This window comes from Urocampus carinirostris, chromosome 20 (genome assembly GCF_059441175.1).
Source record: "Urocampus carinirostris isolate Australia breed hairy pipefish chromosome 20, RoL_Ucar_1.0, whole genome shotgun sequence".
In the NCBI taxonomy this organism is placed as follows: Eukaryota; Metazoa; Chordata; class Actinopteri; order Syngnathiformes; family Syngnathidae; genus Urocampus; species Urocampus carinirostris.
In genome coordinates, this window is record NC_142368.1 from 22,942,291 (window position 1) to 22,962,041 (window position 19,751).

Here is a 19,751-nt window from a genome sequence, read left to right on the forward strand (position 1 = left end):
GTAAAAATACTTATGGTAGAATAGCACTGAGGACGTTGAAAAATGATCTTGCTCCATTGTTGCAGACGGTCATGTCAAGGATCTTTTTGTTCCATTATTTATGTCAAATATTCTTAGCAGGACTGCAAGGCATGTGTGACACATTCTGCTATTTTGATCATGCCTTTGAACTCATTGCACTATTTCTCAAGAAAAAGTCCCGGTTTTGCAAAATGTTGGTCTCCTGGTTATCATTTTCATTTTAGCTGCTCAAATTTTAGCCAGATTTCAAGGAAACAACCAACGCCCAAAGGCATGTAAGATTTTGTAAACAATTGCCAAAAAAGATAATTTTACTAACGTTCGGATCTTAGATAAAAATAGTATTCATTTCAGAATACAATCGTGTTGGGGCGGAATTGGCTCAGGAGGTAAAGCGCTCATCTTGGGATCAAGAGATCGCAGGTTCGATTCCCGGCTCCTCAGTGTTATATGTCAAAGTGTCATTGGGCAAGACACTGAATCCCTAATGCCCCTGATGAGCAGGTCGGCGCCTTGTATGGCTGCATGGCCGCTATTGGTGTGTGTGTGTGTGAATGGGTAAGTGTAAAGCGCTTTGGGAGGACTTGAAAAGCACTATATAAATGCAGACCATTTACCATCAATATATTTTATATTAGGCATCATAAACTACTTGATTAATCGACCAAGCCAATATACTTCGACAACCTTTGATAAAAGATTTGAAGCATATGAACAGTTTATTAATGGCTTCAAGAGAAGTACAATGAACTGAGATAAATGATCAATTCTTGGGAGAGTAAGTTTGATTATTGTGGAAGTAAATGGGTGGTTAGCACGCAGCCCCAAAGGTGCGGAGGTCCAGGGTTCGATTCCAGGTACCGCAGCCTCTCTGAGAGGGGTTTGCATGTTCTCTCCGAGCCCCGCTTTCTTTGTTTCCTCCGCTTTCCTCCAACTTTCCAATAAAAAGTGCTTATCCTGTCCAAATTGTCCCCAAATTGTGTAAATGACCGTGTTAATAATTGTATGCCTCTGTGTGCCTTGCGACTGGCTGGCAACCAGTTCAGGGTATTTCCTGCCCACTGCTAGAAAATAACTGGGATGGGCTCCAGCGCCCCCGCGACCCTAGTGAGGATAAGCGGCGCAGAAAATAGATGGATGGATATCAGTCTTTCAGTGAAATAACGGATACAGCATTCAGATTATTGTGATGCAACCTGTTTATGGATGTAATCGTTAGTGAACAGTTCAAAAATCTGATCGGTTCCGATCCCATTATAGTTCTTTCCCGTGGTTGATAAACTTTGTGTACGTCGTAATTTGGGACTGGAGAGCAGAAGTGGTTGAGATCAAACAGATCGTAGCGGGAGAAAAGCAGGAGCAAAAACACAGGACAGGCGAAAAAGGGCTTGCCGTGTAAAAACGGAGATTCGCAGGCGGATCGACAAAAGGGGACTGACAGGACAGAGTTTAAATACTGACAGGGAGCCAATCTGTCAACAAACTGCAGCTGGCGCCACACGGGCGGGGCCAATTGGGCACCATGGTAACCGTGACAGAAGCTGGTGCCACATGGGCGGGGCCAATTGGGCGTCATGGCAACCGTGACATCGTGACTACAGGTAAATTATTTTTGTCAATCATAAATTCATGTGTACAGCTCGTTATGGTGTATGGCATGAAACTGCAGATAAAACGCTGGGATCCAATAACAACTTGTCATTTTTCATAAAATACGAGTCTATACGAAAAAAATACGAGTTAATTACCCTCCACTTTTACCGGTCTTCGAAACCTCGTCTAAACTTATAAAGTATGCAAACCCATTTTTTGTTGCATCTTCTTTCATTTTTGCCTATAATTTGCTGGTTGGCACATACGCCGAACATGCAAAAGCTTGTGTGTAATTTCCTTATGTTGATGTTTTGAGTTTTTCCTTGCCCGCATGTCTGTTTCAGATCACTGTATAGTCCCTTGAGACATTTTGTGATTACAGGATGTACAAATAAATGTGACTTGACTCGACTAAAATAATTTAGCATAGAGCAGCAACGTACAAATACAATTTGCAGACAGCTGATTTGGAGTCTCGTGATTGAATGAAAATGTTTAAAAATCATATGGAGGTCATTTTTGATTGCTTTTTCTAACAATAGCTGGTTTTGTTGTTGAGAATAAACGCTGATTTCCGCGTTGCATAAGTTCCTCAAAAGGAACGAAGAGAAGAATATATTTGACGGCTCCGATCGTTCTATGATGTGTTTTTCGAAAATACAACCTCAGAGTATTTCTCTCCCCCCTCCACTCTGGTTTCGCCGCAAGGGGTGTGCTCTCCTGCAGAGGCGGGCGGGGTCTCCAGCAAACTCGGGCAAAACACAAGCCGGGCGCCGCCTCTCCTCAAACGCACCACAAACCGCCGCAAAGCGAGGAGCGGAGCTTACGCAAGAATTTTTATATTTTTCGGGTGTGGGGGGCAAACCCCAGCCCAGTTGTCAAGATACCACCCATTAGAACGGAAAACGCTTTTGCTGGCGGTGAGTTTTTTATTCGCGTTTATTTGTTATGTGCGTTAAAATAAGGGAGGAAGGCGGCGAGGAAGGCGGCGAGCCCGGCGGACATGCCCGGGCAAAGTGTCGAGAGTCCTGGATGGACTTGAGATGTTGAGTTGGAATTTGAAAATTAAGTAACATTTTGCTACGGTTGAAAATAAAAGACATTTTCATGTTGGTTTCCGAGTACGTTTCATAAGCTTAGGGTGACAGTCAACCCCCCCGGACTGTCAGCACCAACGAGCCCCATTTTCCGAAGTCTGTTGTTTTTTTTGTCCTTAAAACTTGTCAAATGCGCTTATTTTAATTCTTTTATACAGTCCAAAGTCATGTAAGGACACATGGACCCCAACTAGCCGGTTTCAGTGGAATTATTTGCCCTCTTCGTTTATTAACCGGGTCGTTGCGAAAAAATGTTAAATTGTTGTGAAAGTAGACAAAATGGCGGTTTTGTTTACCTTAATTGTTTACACTTCCTTGTGTTGATTTTGTTTAAAAAAAATAAAGGTTTGGTATTGGGTTATAAAGTTCAGAAAAATGTGTTATTGGCCAGAGTTTTGGGGGGTTGTTGAGACGTCTACCAACTCCGGATTTCGCAAACTGCCAATGCACCCTCAGGTGCCACTTTCGAATTGCATGCCACCTAATTTACACTTTTCCCAATATTCTTTACGTTTGGATTATTTCTACAAGTTAACGCCGTATATACATTTTTGTGTGGAAAAAAATATATATTTTTGTTGTTGTTGGATCTTGTCTTGCCCATTTGGCGCTAATCCGGATCGCTTTGGTCACTACAGCAGACGACAACGTCTCCGTAGATTGCTAATACTGTCGCCGTATTCTACATAGGGAGAAATTGGCTGGGGTTGACAGGAATGGAATCGCTTTGACTTGACCAACTAAGCGAGTTCATTAAAATGTCAGTTTATTTTAGCATCCCCAGTGTAGTGTGCAATCCAGACTTCAATCAGTTTTTGTCTCCCTGTTGAGATGCATCCGGGCTCGAACCCATACATGGAGGGGAGCCCAGTGCACAGATGGAACAGCAGAGGGAGACGGTCGATGCCTCAGCTTTGTGGTGGCTGGCAGGCCTGCCCTCCCTCCCCCTGGGGGTTCCACATGCCAAGCCTGTGAATTTTGATGATGCTCATATGCACCTAACACCGTTGACCCACCATATTGGGTTCATCAGCGGGTTCGTGCATGCACAACTTTCTGGTCGCTCGGCTTTGGTTTGTCCTCATTTGTCCTGCTCCTTGAGCACGCATTGTTTCGGTCATGTGGGTTTTGTGTTGACGTGATGAGGTCAACGGGGACAACTATCTCATGTGCGCTCACTTAAACAATACAAGCGTATCACGTTTCTGCAACCTACACTTTTATCAGTCAGTTCAACCCATTTGTCTACACGAGAACATAAGGAGCCAAAAAAATAACTTATTTAGAAAATGAAGTGATTGTGGGAGGACGGCGGCACTATACCACAGAGGAAAAAGAGCACTGGAGCGTTCATGGAATGAGTGCCATTATCTCCGGCGATGGCATAAATCACACGGCAGTCCTCTGTGCCACTTTGATTTCACCTGCTGCCGTTCTGTATACTATCCAACTGTTGGCCTATCGCCGATCGCGAGTTAGGGAGAGTCAAGGGGAACGGAGCTTGTTGTTATCTTGCAGCTGCGCCTTGCAAACCTAATCCATCTTGTGCTCAGGGCAACCTTCTTCCAATTACAGTAGATCGCAAGATACTGGTCCTTATGTTGAAGTAATTCCTTTCAGGATTAGTTCATCATATTTTGACACATTTTGCCTAATTTTTCTGTAGCAAATACAATTCTATACTGTAATATTAGAAGCAAGAATGTATAATGAAAGGCTTATGTGCTAAAGATTTGAGTGCACAGTTTGCACACATATTTATCATAACATAAAGGACATAGTGACACATCCAATTTTAGATCACCATCCCTGCTACCCCTCCCACTTGAATTCCATCTGCACTACTTTTTTTATTAGGATTTTAGGATTGAAGAGTTAAATCAAGCTACTGTGATGAAGGGTGTGGATGGTGGTATGCATGGTGAACAGTGAGCCAAGATAAGTCTAAATGTGTAAGATAGGTCTCAGTATGTTCATTTTCTTAACAGCCTGGATAGAGATTCACAGCATATCTGAATGTTTGACCCATTTGCGCATGGGAAGTCATCCACCCGGGGCGTATTATTGCTTTCCGAGTTGCACAGTTTCGGAAATGTGGGAATCCGATCTGGAAAGACGCAAAAAGGCACCTGTGTGGATGTTTTGGCTGGCGGTGAAATCATCGCTTGGCACGTCTGCGCGAACAGCTTGACAAAATCTAGCCCGCTTGTGCTGCGTTTCTGGCCACCCACTTCATCCACCCACGCGGGGTCTTTCCATACATTCCTCTGCACGTGAAAGGGATGAGCAGCATATGAATCCACGCTAAGCCGCATGCCTTGTTGTTTGTCTTTTAGCATTACTTCACATAAGCTTCTTAAGAGGCATCACGGTGACTAATGATTTATTACCATTTATTGTTGACACGCTGAGATCATTTTCCATCTGGCCGAGGGCAAAGTTTCCACTGATAACACATGCAATACTTTTCGTTTCCTCTTTCGGTTTCCCCTCAAAACAAAACACACTTGTACGGTAGCTATGTTTTTAAAATGCATTTCCGTCACGTGTGGTCTCGTCTGCAGGGAGTTTACCGCTGAGGCGTCCGATGGACGATGAGGAGGAGGACACGCCGCGGCCAATCTCGCTACTCTGGGGAACGCCCTTCAGGGACTTCAAGCACCAAGAGCAGACCACGCAAGTCGAATCTCGCCCGCCCACTGTGTCTGCCGCTAACGCCACTGCAGCGCCTCTATCACGCCTCAACGATAACAACAACAGCATCAGTTCACTGGCGTGCGCCTTGCAAGTACAGCATCGGCTGCCTTTTTACGGTACGTTAGGTTATACACATTTTTAAGAGAAACTTGAAAACTGATGTTCTGCATGTCAGTTAAGGTTGTGATTGTTGGGGGGGATAGCTTATTTTAGTTTGATTTCTGCACATTCAGTAGCTGATTAATTTGTTTTCATTGAATATATTAGGCTGGCTGGGAATTTACTCAAATTATTTTATTCAGTCATCTTTTTAAAAATCCCCAGTTTGAAAAAAAAAATATACATATATTTTTAAAGCTTTTTTTAATCAAATTATTAACCTTTTGCTTTTTTCAAATTTGCATTTATGTTGATTTAAAACCTGTTATTTTTGTCTGAACAGGTGATGTTTTTCTCTAATCAGTTAAACTTTTTCAAATTGAAAGTGTTGGTTTGATTAAAATATATTAATATTATAATCAACCTGCATGACTGATAAAATCCAGATGTTATTTTACAGGGGTGTCGGGTCAAACAGATCGAAGCGCCAAATAAAAAAACTAAGCTACAAGTCAAGGGCTGTACTGATATAATTTTTTAAAAAGGGCGCATTTTAACCTATTGAAAAAATTAACAAACATATAACCTATATGTTAAGATAAATAAATCAATCTTTTATAATGGGATTGTAAGAAATATTTTATTTCCAACAGGCATGACACATTTTATTAATATAAAACCCCCCAGTACATGAATATTAAATGAAATAAACCAATATTAGTCAGGCACCATTAGTAGCCTACAGCTTATATTTCAGCAAAAGTAGGCTTAGATCACTTCAAATACAAAAAGCAATTTTCCATCACACATTCAACTACAATGAGACGGAGTGCAGGGAGAATTAATGTACAGTAAAAAACAAATATTTAATGATTTCTTGTCTATGATACAGTAATGAATCAAGATCATCTCAGGGGCTGAAGAAAACTTTCTCGGGGGCCAGATGTGGCCTGCGGGCCTTGACTTTAACATATGTGCCCATGTACATACTCTAATCTTATAACTAGGAGAGTGACCTTGATGTGTGAACATTGGTCAGTGAGCTATGGCCTACAGCAACTCCCAAAGGACAACAATCTAAGGCCTTCTAGTTTGTTTACAAAAAGAGTACAAAATCACCACTTGCGATAAATGCCCTTACATCTGATGGCGGTCTTTCGAAAGCATCCGTTATTATCCCTTAATAGCTTTTGTGTCATGTAATGGAAGTGCACTTGGCGTATATGCACGTGTACTGTACACACACGTGTGCACTCAAGCACAACAATAAATCCCCCCGGTTGAACTTCTGTATTGTTGTGCTACATCCTAATCAAATCAGTGTGACATCATCGTAAGTGAATTGAGCAGCCCTCGCTTAGGCTGCGGCTCATTTTGTTTGTTGACTCAGTGTCACGGTGAGAGCTCCATTGTTTCAGGTTGTCTGGCTGTCGTTAGCCCCGTCACTCGCCGTAATCTAAACCAGTAATAGATGTCATACCCTTGGCTGCGTCCCAATTTCACAAGACAAACTAACCAGGCATTCAGCACATGACATGTAAAAAAACAAAACAAAAAAAAGTAACAAAAATTCCAGTGGAGAGGCATGACTGCAGAAACACACGCTGGAGGCAACGGGTAAACCCGGTGACATCGCCTGCAGAAAGAAAGCAAGTTCACTGAGGCGTTAATGAGATGTTTTTCTATCGTCTCTTTTCCTTGCAATGTCCTCAAGTGAGGTCAATTGTTTCCATCTAATGGAGGATGCAGTAAAACCTGTTTAAGAATGTATAGCACAGTGCTATATTTACATCAAAAATTTACAACGTTTTTCCCCGTAATTGCTACATACGGAAAATTGAATGTAAGGGGCACTTAGATGTTTTTTTTTCTCTCTGTGCCTTACAAAGCACAACAACACTTTTCTGTTGGTCTTTGTGAAGTTTTCCCAAAAGATCTAGAATTTTACGTAAAATTAAATGTGGATTTTCATCTTTAAATGTTTAAAAGCTTTATATTGCTGTGGTCCCCAACCTTTTCTGTACTTTGGACCGGTTTAATGTCTGGAAATAATAACATCAACAACATGCTCCAGTAAAAATTGTGTGATTATGATATAAAATTGAATGGCTTTTCCCTATGTCATCTCCATCCCTAGAGGACTTAGGTGTAGGATTCAGGACTCTTACCACAATTGCCATGATTTGTGTTGCATTCAATGTTTTTTTGATTGTGGTCTGTGATATTTTTGAATGATTAATCATTTCACAATACGGAAATATACTACTATGAAACCTTGTGCGTAACGCACACTCAAACTTTTAGTAATTTCTTGTTGAAAAAGCATATTATAAATGAATAGATACAGTAAACCCATGAGAAATGGTAGTTGGGCCAAGATTGTCTCCTCAGCTGTAATTTGGACCCCCCCTGTTCATTGTTTTAGCTCAAAAACGGACACAGGCAACTTTATGAGGTTTCTACCTTCAAATTTTGTCAAATAATCACCCACAAAACTAAGTTTCTGGGTATTGTTTTTAATTCTATTTTCCCATTTACCCAATTATGAGGTCGAACTACTAGAAAAGTTTGGTCAGATAATTTTGGATACAATTGAATTGGGTTATCTAATCAGAAAGTAAGGTCGAGTAAACAAACTCAACTTCTTGCCTTAGTTTGGTCGTTAATTCTTGACCCAGTTTGGGTTATTTTTAACCAACATTTTTTTTTGTACGTGTGTGTTCCTCGACTAAAAGGTTTAATTTGTTCCGTGACCAAGATTTTCCATGTTTTTATGTCTTCTTCAATCATTCAATTTAAATTCATTTCAGGTACTTAAATAATTTGTGTACACATGTTAATATAACTTAGATAATAACGGAACGCCTGAAAGGGAGTGTGACTAAGAGAATTATTAAATCCCACCACTTTTCTCATATATAAAAAACTTACAAAATTACTTGAAATTAATGTATTGTAGTTTTTCTATTGATCAGAAAATGTTGCCTTGATCATTGGGAGGTGGATGAACCATAAGTCAAGTTACCTATGTAGTCTTGTTTATCTTCTGACATGAAATGTACACTCACAAATCAAGCCTGACGCTTTCCTTCCAGGCAACGCCGCATTACGTGCACACTTCCCTGCGCAGTTCGAGCCCCTGGAGGATCGGGGAACAAGGACGGCCAGTGCGGCCGAGGAGGAGAGGCAGAGAGAGGAGGACGACAGGATGGCGGAGAGGCCTGGCCAGCAGGAGAGCGTGGAGACACAAATAGGGCGAAAACTCCGGGAAATCGGAGACAAGTTCCAGCAGGATCACATTGACGCGGTAAGTTAACAGACCAAAACGTTTAGGCCACAACAGTATAAACACCATATTTGGTATATTCTATCATTTAATCTTGAGTCAAATATAGTACTGTACTGTTTTTGTTGTTAATGTAAAATTAATATTTCTCTTATCGGCGAGCTACTGCTTATGTTTAAAGTATAAAAATAACAAATAAACAATGAGAACATATCATAAACAAAATTATTTATTTATTTATTTATATAAATATATAGATATATCATAAAAATGAATATATATATATATATATATATATATATATATAGGCAGCACGGCGGCGCAGTGGTCAGCGCGTGTGCGGCATAGTTCTGAGGTCATGGGTTGAAATCCAGCTACCAACCTTCCTGTGCGCAGTTTGCATGTTCTCCCCGTGCTTGCGTGTGTTTCCTCCGGGCACTTCGGTTTCCTCCCACATTCCAAAAAACATGCATGTCAGGTTAAGTGGCCGGTCGAAATTGTCCCTAGGTGTGAATGAGCGAGCGAATTGTCTGTCCCTGTGTACCCTGCAACTGCCAGGCAACCAGTTCAGGGTGTCCCCTGCCCACTGCCTGAAGATGGCTGGGATGGGCTCCAGCACCCCTGCAACCCTACTGAGGATAAGCGGTGCAAATAACGGATGGATGTATATATATATATATATATATATATATATATATATATACAGTAATCCCTCGGTTATCGCAGTTAATGGGGACCAAAACCACCCTCGAAAAGTGAAAATCCGCCCCTTCAAAAATGCTTTTTTTTAAAAAAAAATTTTTTATATATATTATTGTTGTTTTTTAGACCTGCGAAGCTCTGAACCCGAGAACGTGGAACCACGAAGTAGCGACACCACTTCAAAAATGCTTAATATATATATATATATATATATATATATATATATATATATATTCTTTTATTATTTTTATTTTTTAGACCCGCGAAGCTCTGAACCCGCCAACGTGGAACCCCGAAGTAGCGAGGTCCCACTGTATATATATATATCTATATATAATATAGATATATATATATACACAGTTCTTTTCATGTATAAGTTTTCATGTATAAGTCACTCTGGAGTTTGCTTTGATGGAAAAGCAAAACTTAAAAAAATCATCAAGTATGATGTATAATCCAGAAATTGCAGTACAGTCAACCCTCAGTTATTGTGGTGGTTACATTCCTAATATAACCTTTGATAGGCAAAACTTGTAAAGTATAAACCTTTGTTGTTTTTTTTACAATCATTATACAATTAAAAACCCTAATTGTTAAGGTAAACTTTTGTAGTCACTCAAAAAAAGGCAAAAAAACATCAATGGATTTTGAACTTGCAAAAAAGACAGGAAGAAGCGCTTTTAGATAAGAGAATTCCGTCCCACCCTGAAGCCCTCCTCCGAACTCCCTTTTTTATTAAATTTTCAAGGGTACAAAAATCTGATGAGCCCTTAAGGGTGCGTAACCAAAGAACAGCAAAATGATTAGCCGCTAGCGACAATGATGCAATAGTCAAAACAACGAGCAACAGTGAGTCTAGATAAGGAACTGGTATCCCATGAAAGCAGTCCAATAGTAAAAAAAACAAAAACAAATTTATCACTATTATAAATTGAATAAGAGGTCAAACTGTGAATTGCTAAATAAAAATAGATAGATAAACGGTGGTGTACCACAAGTCTCATTTCTATGTCCGTTCACCATAAGGAGTTGATACTTTAAATGTTGTTCTATATTATAATCATAGCCCAATTATGCCTAATTTTTTTCCTGGTATCATTTCACGGGAGCCCTCCTTACTTTGCTGCAGTGACATTACCACGAAGCTCAGAAAACATCAATTGTATTCGCGTTTACACTAATCACAGGGAAGAGATGTTTCGAAAAGTCCTCCAGCATCAGATAAGTTAGTCACATGATCAGAAAGTTGCCCAATTAGTATCTGGACTTGGATTTCTTATCTGCTGGTTTTGCATGCGTCCCGTTGACAACTGGGCGTGGCTATGACAAAGAGACAAAACAAGGAGTGAGGGAGATAGATTGAGAAACGCATGATCTTCCATCTCTGTTTGTGTTTTTGCGCTTGTCTAAAAATAACTTTCATTTACACAGTCAGCAACATGATGTGACAGGCCACAATGGCTCACTTGTCCTTCCGCTCCATTGCAATAGATGAGAGTGCATAATGTCTCATTCCGCGGGATTCGCAAATACAGAGTGTATTCCCATGTGGGAAGAACTTAAGTGTTTGCATTCTTTCAGTGGTTGCTCTTAGATTTCTTTACCTGATTCAGATGTGATCCATTAGTTGTGTTTGCTGAAAAAAATAACACAAAATAGATCTTGAGTTCTTGATCTAACACGAGACGAGATTTTTGTGACCATTGCGGCTATTGTTTAAACAAGCTCAGCAGAGTAGAATTAAGGCAATTAAGGACAATTAGCGTTCCCTTTAGCAAGTCAGTTGAGCGCACCGCTTCAGCATCAAACAGCCCGTGGCGGCAACTCGGCTGCTTGATGTCGGCGAGCGAGACGGTTACAGCTAGCTCGCTTACGCAACGGAATGCAACGTTTGGAGTCGCACGCCGGGAGGCAATCGGAGCCCCCTTCGGGTCGGCAGCATCGCACCAGAGATGGTGGCAGAAAGGGGGAACGGTCGGGTTTTGCTTTGATGAGTTGCTCACTGAGTTAATTAAGCTGGAATCAGTAAATAAGCATCAATCCGTGCCAAAGGCGATGAAAAGCATTGTGAAATGAATGCCCTGGGTTTAAAATTGCCTATGCCGGTGCGTCGTTTGAGGAGTCCTAAATAGTTGAAAGTTAAATATTTTCTATATTAAGTATTTGTTAACCAAGCCCAATTGTGTTCAAAGAGTCCTGGTGCTTTATTTTTCACTGCACTGATCTGCTTTTTAATCTTACTTTATCAGAGCTGTTCTGGGCGGAACACATTAGGTCTGGGGAATTGGTGCTGGGATGAATTCTGGAGAGTGACGTCATGCTTGTTCCTGCAGTTTTTTTTCTATTATTCAGTGTAGCATGAAAAGGGTGAAAGTAAGAAAAAGCCTGCTGCTTCTGTGTGTCCAGACGCCAACCCAAACCACTAAAAAGATGAAAAAAGATGAGTTTATTTGAGTGCATCTAAGAAGTGTACGCATGCGCATCATTAATGAGCTGAGGCTGCGATCATGACTTAATGCCATAGATGGCGGCAGAAAGTTAAGTTAGCTATTTTCAGAACAGTTCCGTGGGCACCAAAGCTGTTCTCACAAAGAGTATTTTTCTAACTTGTATCTGAATTCAAATTAGAAATATTGTATTTTATTTATTTATTAATTTTTAGGAAAGAAAACAGTTCATAATGCAGTTAAATAAAGAATTAATATGAAAAAATGCTCTGCCCGAAACGCCGTTGGTAGTACATATTGTATAGTATACTAACAAAAAAACATTCTTGGCAATAACGAATCTCCTTGACTGTTCGTCTCCAGTCCATCCAGTCCAAGGTGAAACTTTTAAAGTAAAACTATGCCAGTGTGATATCAGATTAGCACAAATTATTTGTCATGTTCCTGGTTTAGTTGGCACTTAACTCGCTGACTTTTTGTGCTTGTCTGCCATCATCTGATACTGGAAGTGTTTTGAAAATAAACACTCGCTTTTATTGTGAAAACTGAAGTTTTGACAGGATCTTTTAGGCACAGCTCACATCTGGAAGGCCTATTGTGTTAAATGTACATTTAATGTACAAAATTATCAGAGTTGTATTTCTTTTGTTTAAAAACAGAACTCATGTCTGCAAATAGGGAGTAGATCAATCATCACCTAATGTGATAGCGTTACAGAACCAGAGCGACAAGTTCCCGCACACAAAGGCAAACATGACTCAACCTCATCAGTTTTTCCTTCCACAAAGTCTTATTGAGCAAATTGTTTTTCTTTGTGCGTTTTCCTGCAGTTCCTGAGGCAGCAGAGGCAAAACCTTCCCATCTGGATGCGGCTCACTATGGCCCTGCTGGGCTTCCTCTTCCCTAGGCCGCCCCCCCTCCCTCGGCTGAGGGGAGAACACAGATGAAATGCCGGACCCTGGGCCCCGCTCTCGGCCCCCGTCGACTCCGCCCGAGTCCCGTCACTGTCACGGGACCAGAACTTTGTAGAGATGGCACTGTAAGATGGAACACGGGTTTCTTATTTTTGTTTTCGATGAAGAAAAAAAGAACTGTGGTCACCGCTGGACGGAGGCTGATGGCATTTTTTTTTTCATCCCTCCCTTTTTTTTTTTTTCAAAGAAGCCATTGAGTTTGAAGAGATATTTTGGAAATAAGACTTGTAAGATGACCTATTTTGTACAGCTCTTTTCTTTGCTTTTGTTCTCGGAAGCAAATTCTCATCAATGGCCCCGGGAATGCCTTATGATTCTCTCCCGCGTTGAGGAAGTCGACAAATCACGAGGGAGAATTGACCCAATCTCGTATTTGTCTTTTTTCTTTTTTTTTCCTCACGTACAAAGCCCCCGGCTTCCCTTTTTGGGACTGGCTGGTTTCGACCCGCGAGCTCCACCTTCGTCGGGCCGCCTACTTAAATCCACGTCGAGGCGGACTTTTTTTGCCAGCGCAAAGTCAGGGAAACACGAAAACAATCAAGACCACCGGGAACTTCTCGGGACAATCTTTTCTCGCGCGAGGAGGATGAGCAATATTCCGAAAACAGAAGCTCAAAACGGGTTGCGCATGTGACGATGAGCTGAAAATTAACCTGCGAGGGGCTCCATGGTGCTGAATTGCCCTAAAATTCAGACTATAAGCCGTTTTTTTCCAAGCACAGAGCTTATACAATATTCGGCCAATTTATAGAACAATTCCCATATTTTATGCACTACAAGGCGCACCCCTAAAAATGTGTAATTTGTGAACTTGTTAAAGGCCATACCACCCTGAAAACACCCGATCTAGGGAAGCTAAGCAGGGCTGGGCCTGGTTAGTACAAATTGGTCATTTGGCTCGCACTCTGGTGCAACAGCACTGACGGTACTAATAATTAAGAGATGAGATAAGTAAGTAAAATAAAGATGTCTATTTAAAAAGTGGGAATGGATGTGTTGCGGTGGCAAATTATGTTTGTTCACAAACAGCAACACATTACAATCATTTTACGCAAATCAGTCACTGCGCAGCCCGCTTTGTCCGACGATCTTTTGACCACTGTTGGGGTTCTTGTTACTCAGATGATTTCCGCTCGCTTTTTTTGGAAACGTGTTTTCAGAAATTTCTTTTTACGGCGACAACAGCTTTTTTGTACAGTTGTGGCCGATTTTGCCGATTACAAACGGGCAAGACAAGCGGTCGTCGACTACTCCAGTGCGCTACCTCGCAGATAGCCAAGTCAGGCTACGTCCACGACTCCATTTTTGGACTGCGTCTTTGTTGTTGTGTTTACCTCAAACTGCCGCTTTGGGACTATTGATATACATTTTTTTAACCGTTTGCTGGTTGGAATCATTCACTTGAGATTATTCTAGTCTCAATATTGCAACATTTTTGCAATTTTCCATTCATTTTTGGACAGGAGAGTAGTTTTATGTACCTATGAAAAAAGCGTTTGTTCGTTTGATATCAATTTGATTGGGGTATTAGTAAGGATTGGCACCTTCTACTGTCTTTTAAAATAATAACAAACCATTGGCACCTTGAGATACAAGCTAGCTTGGTTCTATGGCAGGGGTGTGCAAACTACAGCCTGTGGGCGACATGCATCCCTTCAAGCTAATTATTTTGGACCGCCAAACAAAAATCATGAAAAAAGAATGGTCAATAAGGGTCAAACTTACCCTAAGAGGACGTAATAACAGACAGTATACGACTGACAAAAAACTGTAGATCCACGAATAAAAGCAGAACAGAATTGCAGTTGAATAAATGGTCTTCTTTGTCGATATACAAAAGTAAAACAACATTAGAAGGCTTCTCCTCTCAGTGTAAAATAGCAATGTAGAACAGATGACTAACTGCACGCTAGCATCGGGTATCCTCGGGTTGAGCCAGGTGTCCGTGATGAATAAAATATGACCGGCCCGAATGTAATCTTATTGCAGTAAGTCTTGCGGCGCTATTATCGCTTTCTCTCCAGATGCCTGCTCAGTCTCCTTTCTGACCTCATTGCATTTAGACTTTTCTTGGACTCCAATTTAATGAATTAATTTTTTTTCAAAGTAACGAGCATCTCAAATATTAGTTGTTGCCGTGTTCCGCAGTTCGTCTTGGTGGACATATTGACTCGTGTGCCCGCCCACCCTGGCTGTTTGACTGAAAGCTTACATGCACAAACCCCTCCCTAACCTGCCCCTATGTGCTTCCTGCTCAGAACACAATGCACAATAGGTTGATATCAATGACATTAAAGACATTACAATTCAAGTCGCGAAGCAGTGAACCAGCAATAACTGTACTACTAGTTAAAATGTGTTGGTGCCACTCTTGTCCCCAGTGTCAATTCATTTTTCCATGTATTGCCGGGGTATCGAATTTGAGACTGTATCGGCAAATACAAAATAATCCCCCCCATATTAGCCGGGGTCCATTAGCAACATTTTCAACCCACTACTCAAAAGGTTTGCCCACCTCTGTTCTATGGCTACAGTTATATCTCAAATCACCTTTCTCATCATCATAGGTCAGATTTTTACCACCATCTTGTGGTTGCAGTCCAAATTCCTTCAAAGTTCTGCTTGTATCTCAAGTCCAAAAATCATCGGTATCTTAAAGGCACTATTTTCCATTTGATTGTCAATGCAGAAATTTAAATTATAGTCATTCTTTTCAATATTTTTACCCTGCCCATCCCTAATCGACGCAACAAGTTGGATGTATTCTTTCACTTTCTTGTTGAATCGGAAATTTCCGTTATTTCAACAGCCAAATGGTTTTTTTTTCAGGTTTTTTTTCCCTTAACAGACAAAGCAAGATTATCACGTTTAGCATTTTGGGATTAACGTTGTCAGTTTCCTGCAAGTACCGAACGCTGAGCCAATTCGGACTTTCCCTTTAGCCTAGCTTAAAACGGCGTTTGGTCACTCCCATGGAATACGCTCTTATTTATTTCTTGGTTGTATTTATTTTATTTTCTGTATATTTGCTAGCGCACGGCTAGCTTGGATGTTTTGTACAGTTGTCGGTGTACGTTGAGCCCCGTGCTTGGAGGCGGAGCCTATGTGGAGAGGCGGGACTAAATCTCCTATGTGGGCCTATTGTTAAACTTTTTCGAAGTTCCTCACAAATTCTATCTTTATTTTGATCAGTATTTCGACTATCCTCATAATGTCACAACGATATCATATTTATTTTATTATAAGTAATATGTCACTGAAATAATTACAACATAAACTGAATAAAAAGTTCCCCGGTAATACTAGATGTATATTTTTGTTAGCCCTATCTTTTCCCCTTCTCAGTAAGCTTTTGTTTATTTTTTTCTAAACAATATAAATTTATTTCTGTAAATGCATTCTTTTGAAGTTACATCAACATTTTTAATTTAATTGTACATGTTTATGTAATACTACCACAAAAATGTATTCTTACGAAATAGCACATGTACACTATTGGATCATTTCTTCAGGGTACTACTTTTATTAATTATACAAAAAAGAATTTATATCTCAGTTTTCTGACTTTTTTGTTGTAATATTTCATTATTTTCAGAATGTAATTTACTTAAAAATATTTGTTATGAATTTCTATCTGTAATTTTCCCGTAAAATTTCACACGTTTTCCGTTTTCTCGCAGTTTCTAATATCGTCATTATATCCTTTTTTTTTTTTAATGCAATATCACATTTCTCATGAAATGGCGCAACTATTGGATTATTTCTGTAGTATTTCACTATTTTTAGAATGTAATTTTCTTAACAAATATTCTTTGTCCAATTTAACAGCTGTCATTTTTATGAGTTATTTTACCACATTTTTTTTCTCCATTTTGCGTTTCTAATTTCATCATTATATGACTTATTTTTATTCAAAAAATGCAATAACACAATTCTTATGAAATACACAATTACACTAAAAGTACTAGACTAATAGTACACTATTGGATTATTTCTGTAGTCTCTACTTTTGTTTATCATGAAATCTGAACGTTAATCTCAATATTGTGACTAAATGTTGTAGTATTCAATTTTCAGAATGCAATTTTCTTCACAAATATTGTTGTCCAATTTTGCACCTGTAATCAGTTGTAGTTTTTATAAAATAACTTGCGATATCACAATTTCGCATTCTGAATCTGATCCCGTACATTTTTCAATCGTCAATCGTACTTTTTTTTTAGAAAAACAACGAGAATCAAAAGTCCCAATTTTCGACTTACCGAACTTCGTAAAAACGTTTCCTGTTGCAGGAAGCCCCGCCCCTTCCTCCCCTAACCATGTGCCTGGCGCGCGATCGCGGCAGCTCGACGGACAATCAAAATGTACGAAAAACGTGCCTTGTGCGCAAAATTTTTCGGACTGTTTGCTCTCAACATGCACTGTACAAACAAACAAAAAACTATTGTTGTTTCTTTTCTACTTTTTTTCTGCTAAAACACTGGACGAGGAGGTACAAAGTCACCGCCGGTGCTCAGTATCGTCTCGTACTCTTTTCGAGCCTTTAAAAACCGCTGTCAAGTGCTGTGATTGGTCGATGTTTTTTCTCGTTTTATACGCCTTGGATAACGTTTTGACACGATTTGTACCGGTTTTTCAATTTTTCTAACAAAAAAAAAAAGAGCAAACCCTACACACTCGGATGCTCTTTTGTTTTCTACGATGTTTTTTTTTTTTTGCAAGGCTGGCATAGTTTTTGAATATCGGAAAACTTTTTTGAGAAGATTCTCAGTTCAAGGGCTTTTTTTTATTTGATGTAAATGGATTTTTTTTTTTAAATGCATGTCCGACATTCCTGGTTATAAGAAAGAGAAAAAACAATCTGTATCTTAAAGGTTTTTTTGAATGTAAATGTACGGAGAAGGAAGGAAAGATCTTGTGATCTCTGTCCACACATCAACTGAACAGCGGAGCCTCTTTTATTTCAGCTTGTTTGTGTTTTTTTTTATTGTTGTTCTAAAGTGGTCTCAACTCTTCTTTTTTTCTTTTTTTTCCCCTTTTTGTTTTGTTTTTGCAAGGCCCAGTCCAGATGTAGCAGTTTGTCATTTTGTCGTCTAGCGTGTCGGTTTTCGGGACGTCTGTTACCAATTTTGTTTTCTAGTGCAATATGCTGTACATAAGAGCTTGGCTCGGCGCAATCTTACAATCTAATTTCTTCTCTTGTTCAATGGGTACTTAATGCTGTTTTGTTTTGTTTATTTTTTTCATTAAAACTTTATGGACAACTGAAAGGTGAACCTGTTTTCTTTTATTGCGTGCACACTTTAAGAGGCTTGCAGTCACGAGAGGCGGGTGTCAGAACCAGAACAGGAAGAGGACCCAGATGCGTAACGTTTACTCACAAGTTCCTTGAAATATAGAGGAAAAGCAAACACCAGCGATCTGGTGCTCGCTGGACGAGGGAAGCAAGCCGCTCACGGGATTGGAGCGTGTTCGGAATGCGGAAGTGGATCTCACTAGGGTCACGGGGGTGCCGGAGCCCATCCCAGACATCTTCGGGCAGTATGCAGGAAAGGGTAAAGTCAGTTTAGGAAAAACATAACGGTGAAAATATAATTAAAACTCAAACGAAATATAGAAATATAATTTGAATTTCCTAAAAATACTACTACAATACTAAACAAATTCGGGAGAATTTATAGTAATATAGCATTCAGTGACATTGTGTAAGGTCCTCTTTGTGAGGCACTTCCAGATTTACAAATAAATGAACCTACGTCCTATACATTACTTCATCGGCAGAGCAAGAAAGAAATATATAAACAGCGCAGCATAGAAAACTTTGTCTTCATCTAATTCATATATGAAGTCTATGCTCTGCTTCTTTTGAATAAAGCTTCAATAGTTACGTAATTCTCCATTATGATAAAAAATCCATGCCACCAGAAAACATTACAGGATAGCTTGACTTACTAATACTTGCTAATACTATCACTACTTCTATTGTTCAAGGCTGCTGTGTGCGCCAAATCAGAATCCTTGGTCTCACCAGGGCCCTCTGCCATGAAGCAAGAGAGTAGCATGCCTCACTCTGCATCTGTGTCACAGTAATACGTTACATGCTAATTATACTGATAAAAATCACGATAATATGTGAAAATTCCCAATTTTGAGGTAGAAAATCCAAAAATTTGGAGGTTGAATAAGTAAGAGCTTTAACATTGAAAAATCAAAAGTCAAGTCAAGTCATTTTTATTTTCTATAGCCCTTAATCACAAGGAGTATCATAGGGCTGCACAGACCACAGATTATTGCAAACCACAGACTATTATTACACCATCTCCTGATCTAAGACCTACATGAGAGCAAGGAAATATTAAAAAACCCTTAACATGAAAGTAAAGTAAAACCTTTTTTTACACTTAAATGATTTCTAGTGAGGCACAGCCTCACCTACCTCCCCTGACTGCACGTCACTCGTTATATATCTAAAAAAAACCTTTTTGTTTCAGCAGGTGAGCATTTAAAAGTGGTCACTTGCAACATCATACCCACACAAAAACACACCTGTCGGGTCATGCATCAGCACAGCGCTGCATAAAACTTATCAACATTCATCAAAAACAAAAACAAGAGAAGAAAAAAGAAGTTTGGGAGTGGAGGAGATAGGCAGCGGCGTGTCACGAGGGCGTTTCCCCCATGAGTGGACCAAGAACACACACGTCTTTGTTGAGTTTCTGTGTGAAAAAGCGCTGAGCCAAGCAAAAACTCAGTACATATCCCCCCCCTCAGGACACACACTCATGCAGACACACACTTGTGTGCATTTGGTGTTGGTCTCAGTGGACAAGGCTTT

The 19,751-nt window shown here is 40.0% G+C and overlaps 1 protein-coding gene across 1 annotated transcript; it reads left to right on the forward strand.

The window, feature by feature from the left end:
* Positions 1 to 2,343: 2,343 nt before the first annotated feature.
* On the forward strand, positions 2,344 to 18,186 carry LOC148346634 (uncharacterized). Its single transcript, XM_088325393.1, has 4 exons — positions 2,344 to 2,534; positions 5,276 to 5,524; positions 8,603 to 8,814; positions 12,773 to 18,186. Exons 2-4 carry the CDS (start codon positions 5,299 to 5,301, stop codon positions 12,887 to 12,889), a joined length of 555 nt encoding a protein of 184 aa, XP_088181519.1. The 5' UTR covers positions 2,344 to 2,534; positions 5,276 to 5,298; the 3' UTR covers positions 12,890 to 18,186.
* The last annotated feature ends 1,565 nt before the right edge of the window (positions 18,187 to 19,751 follow it).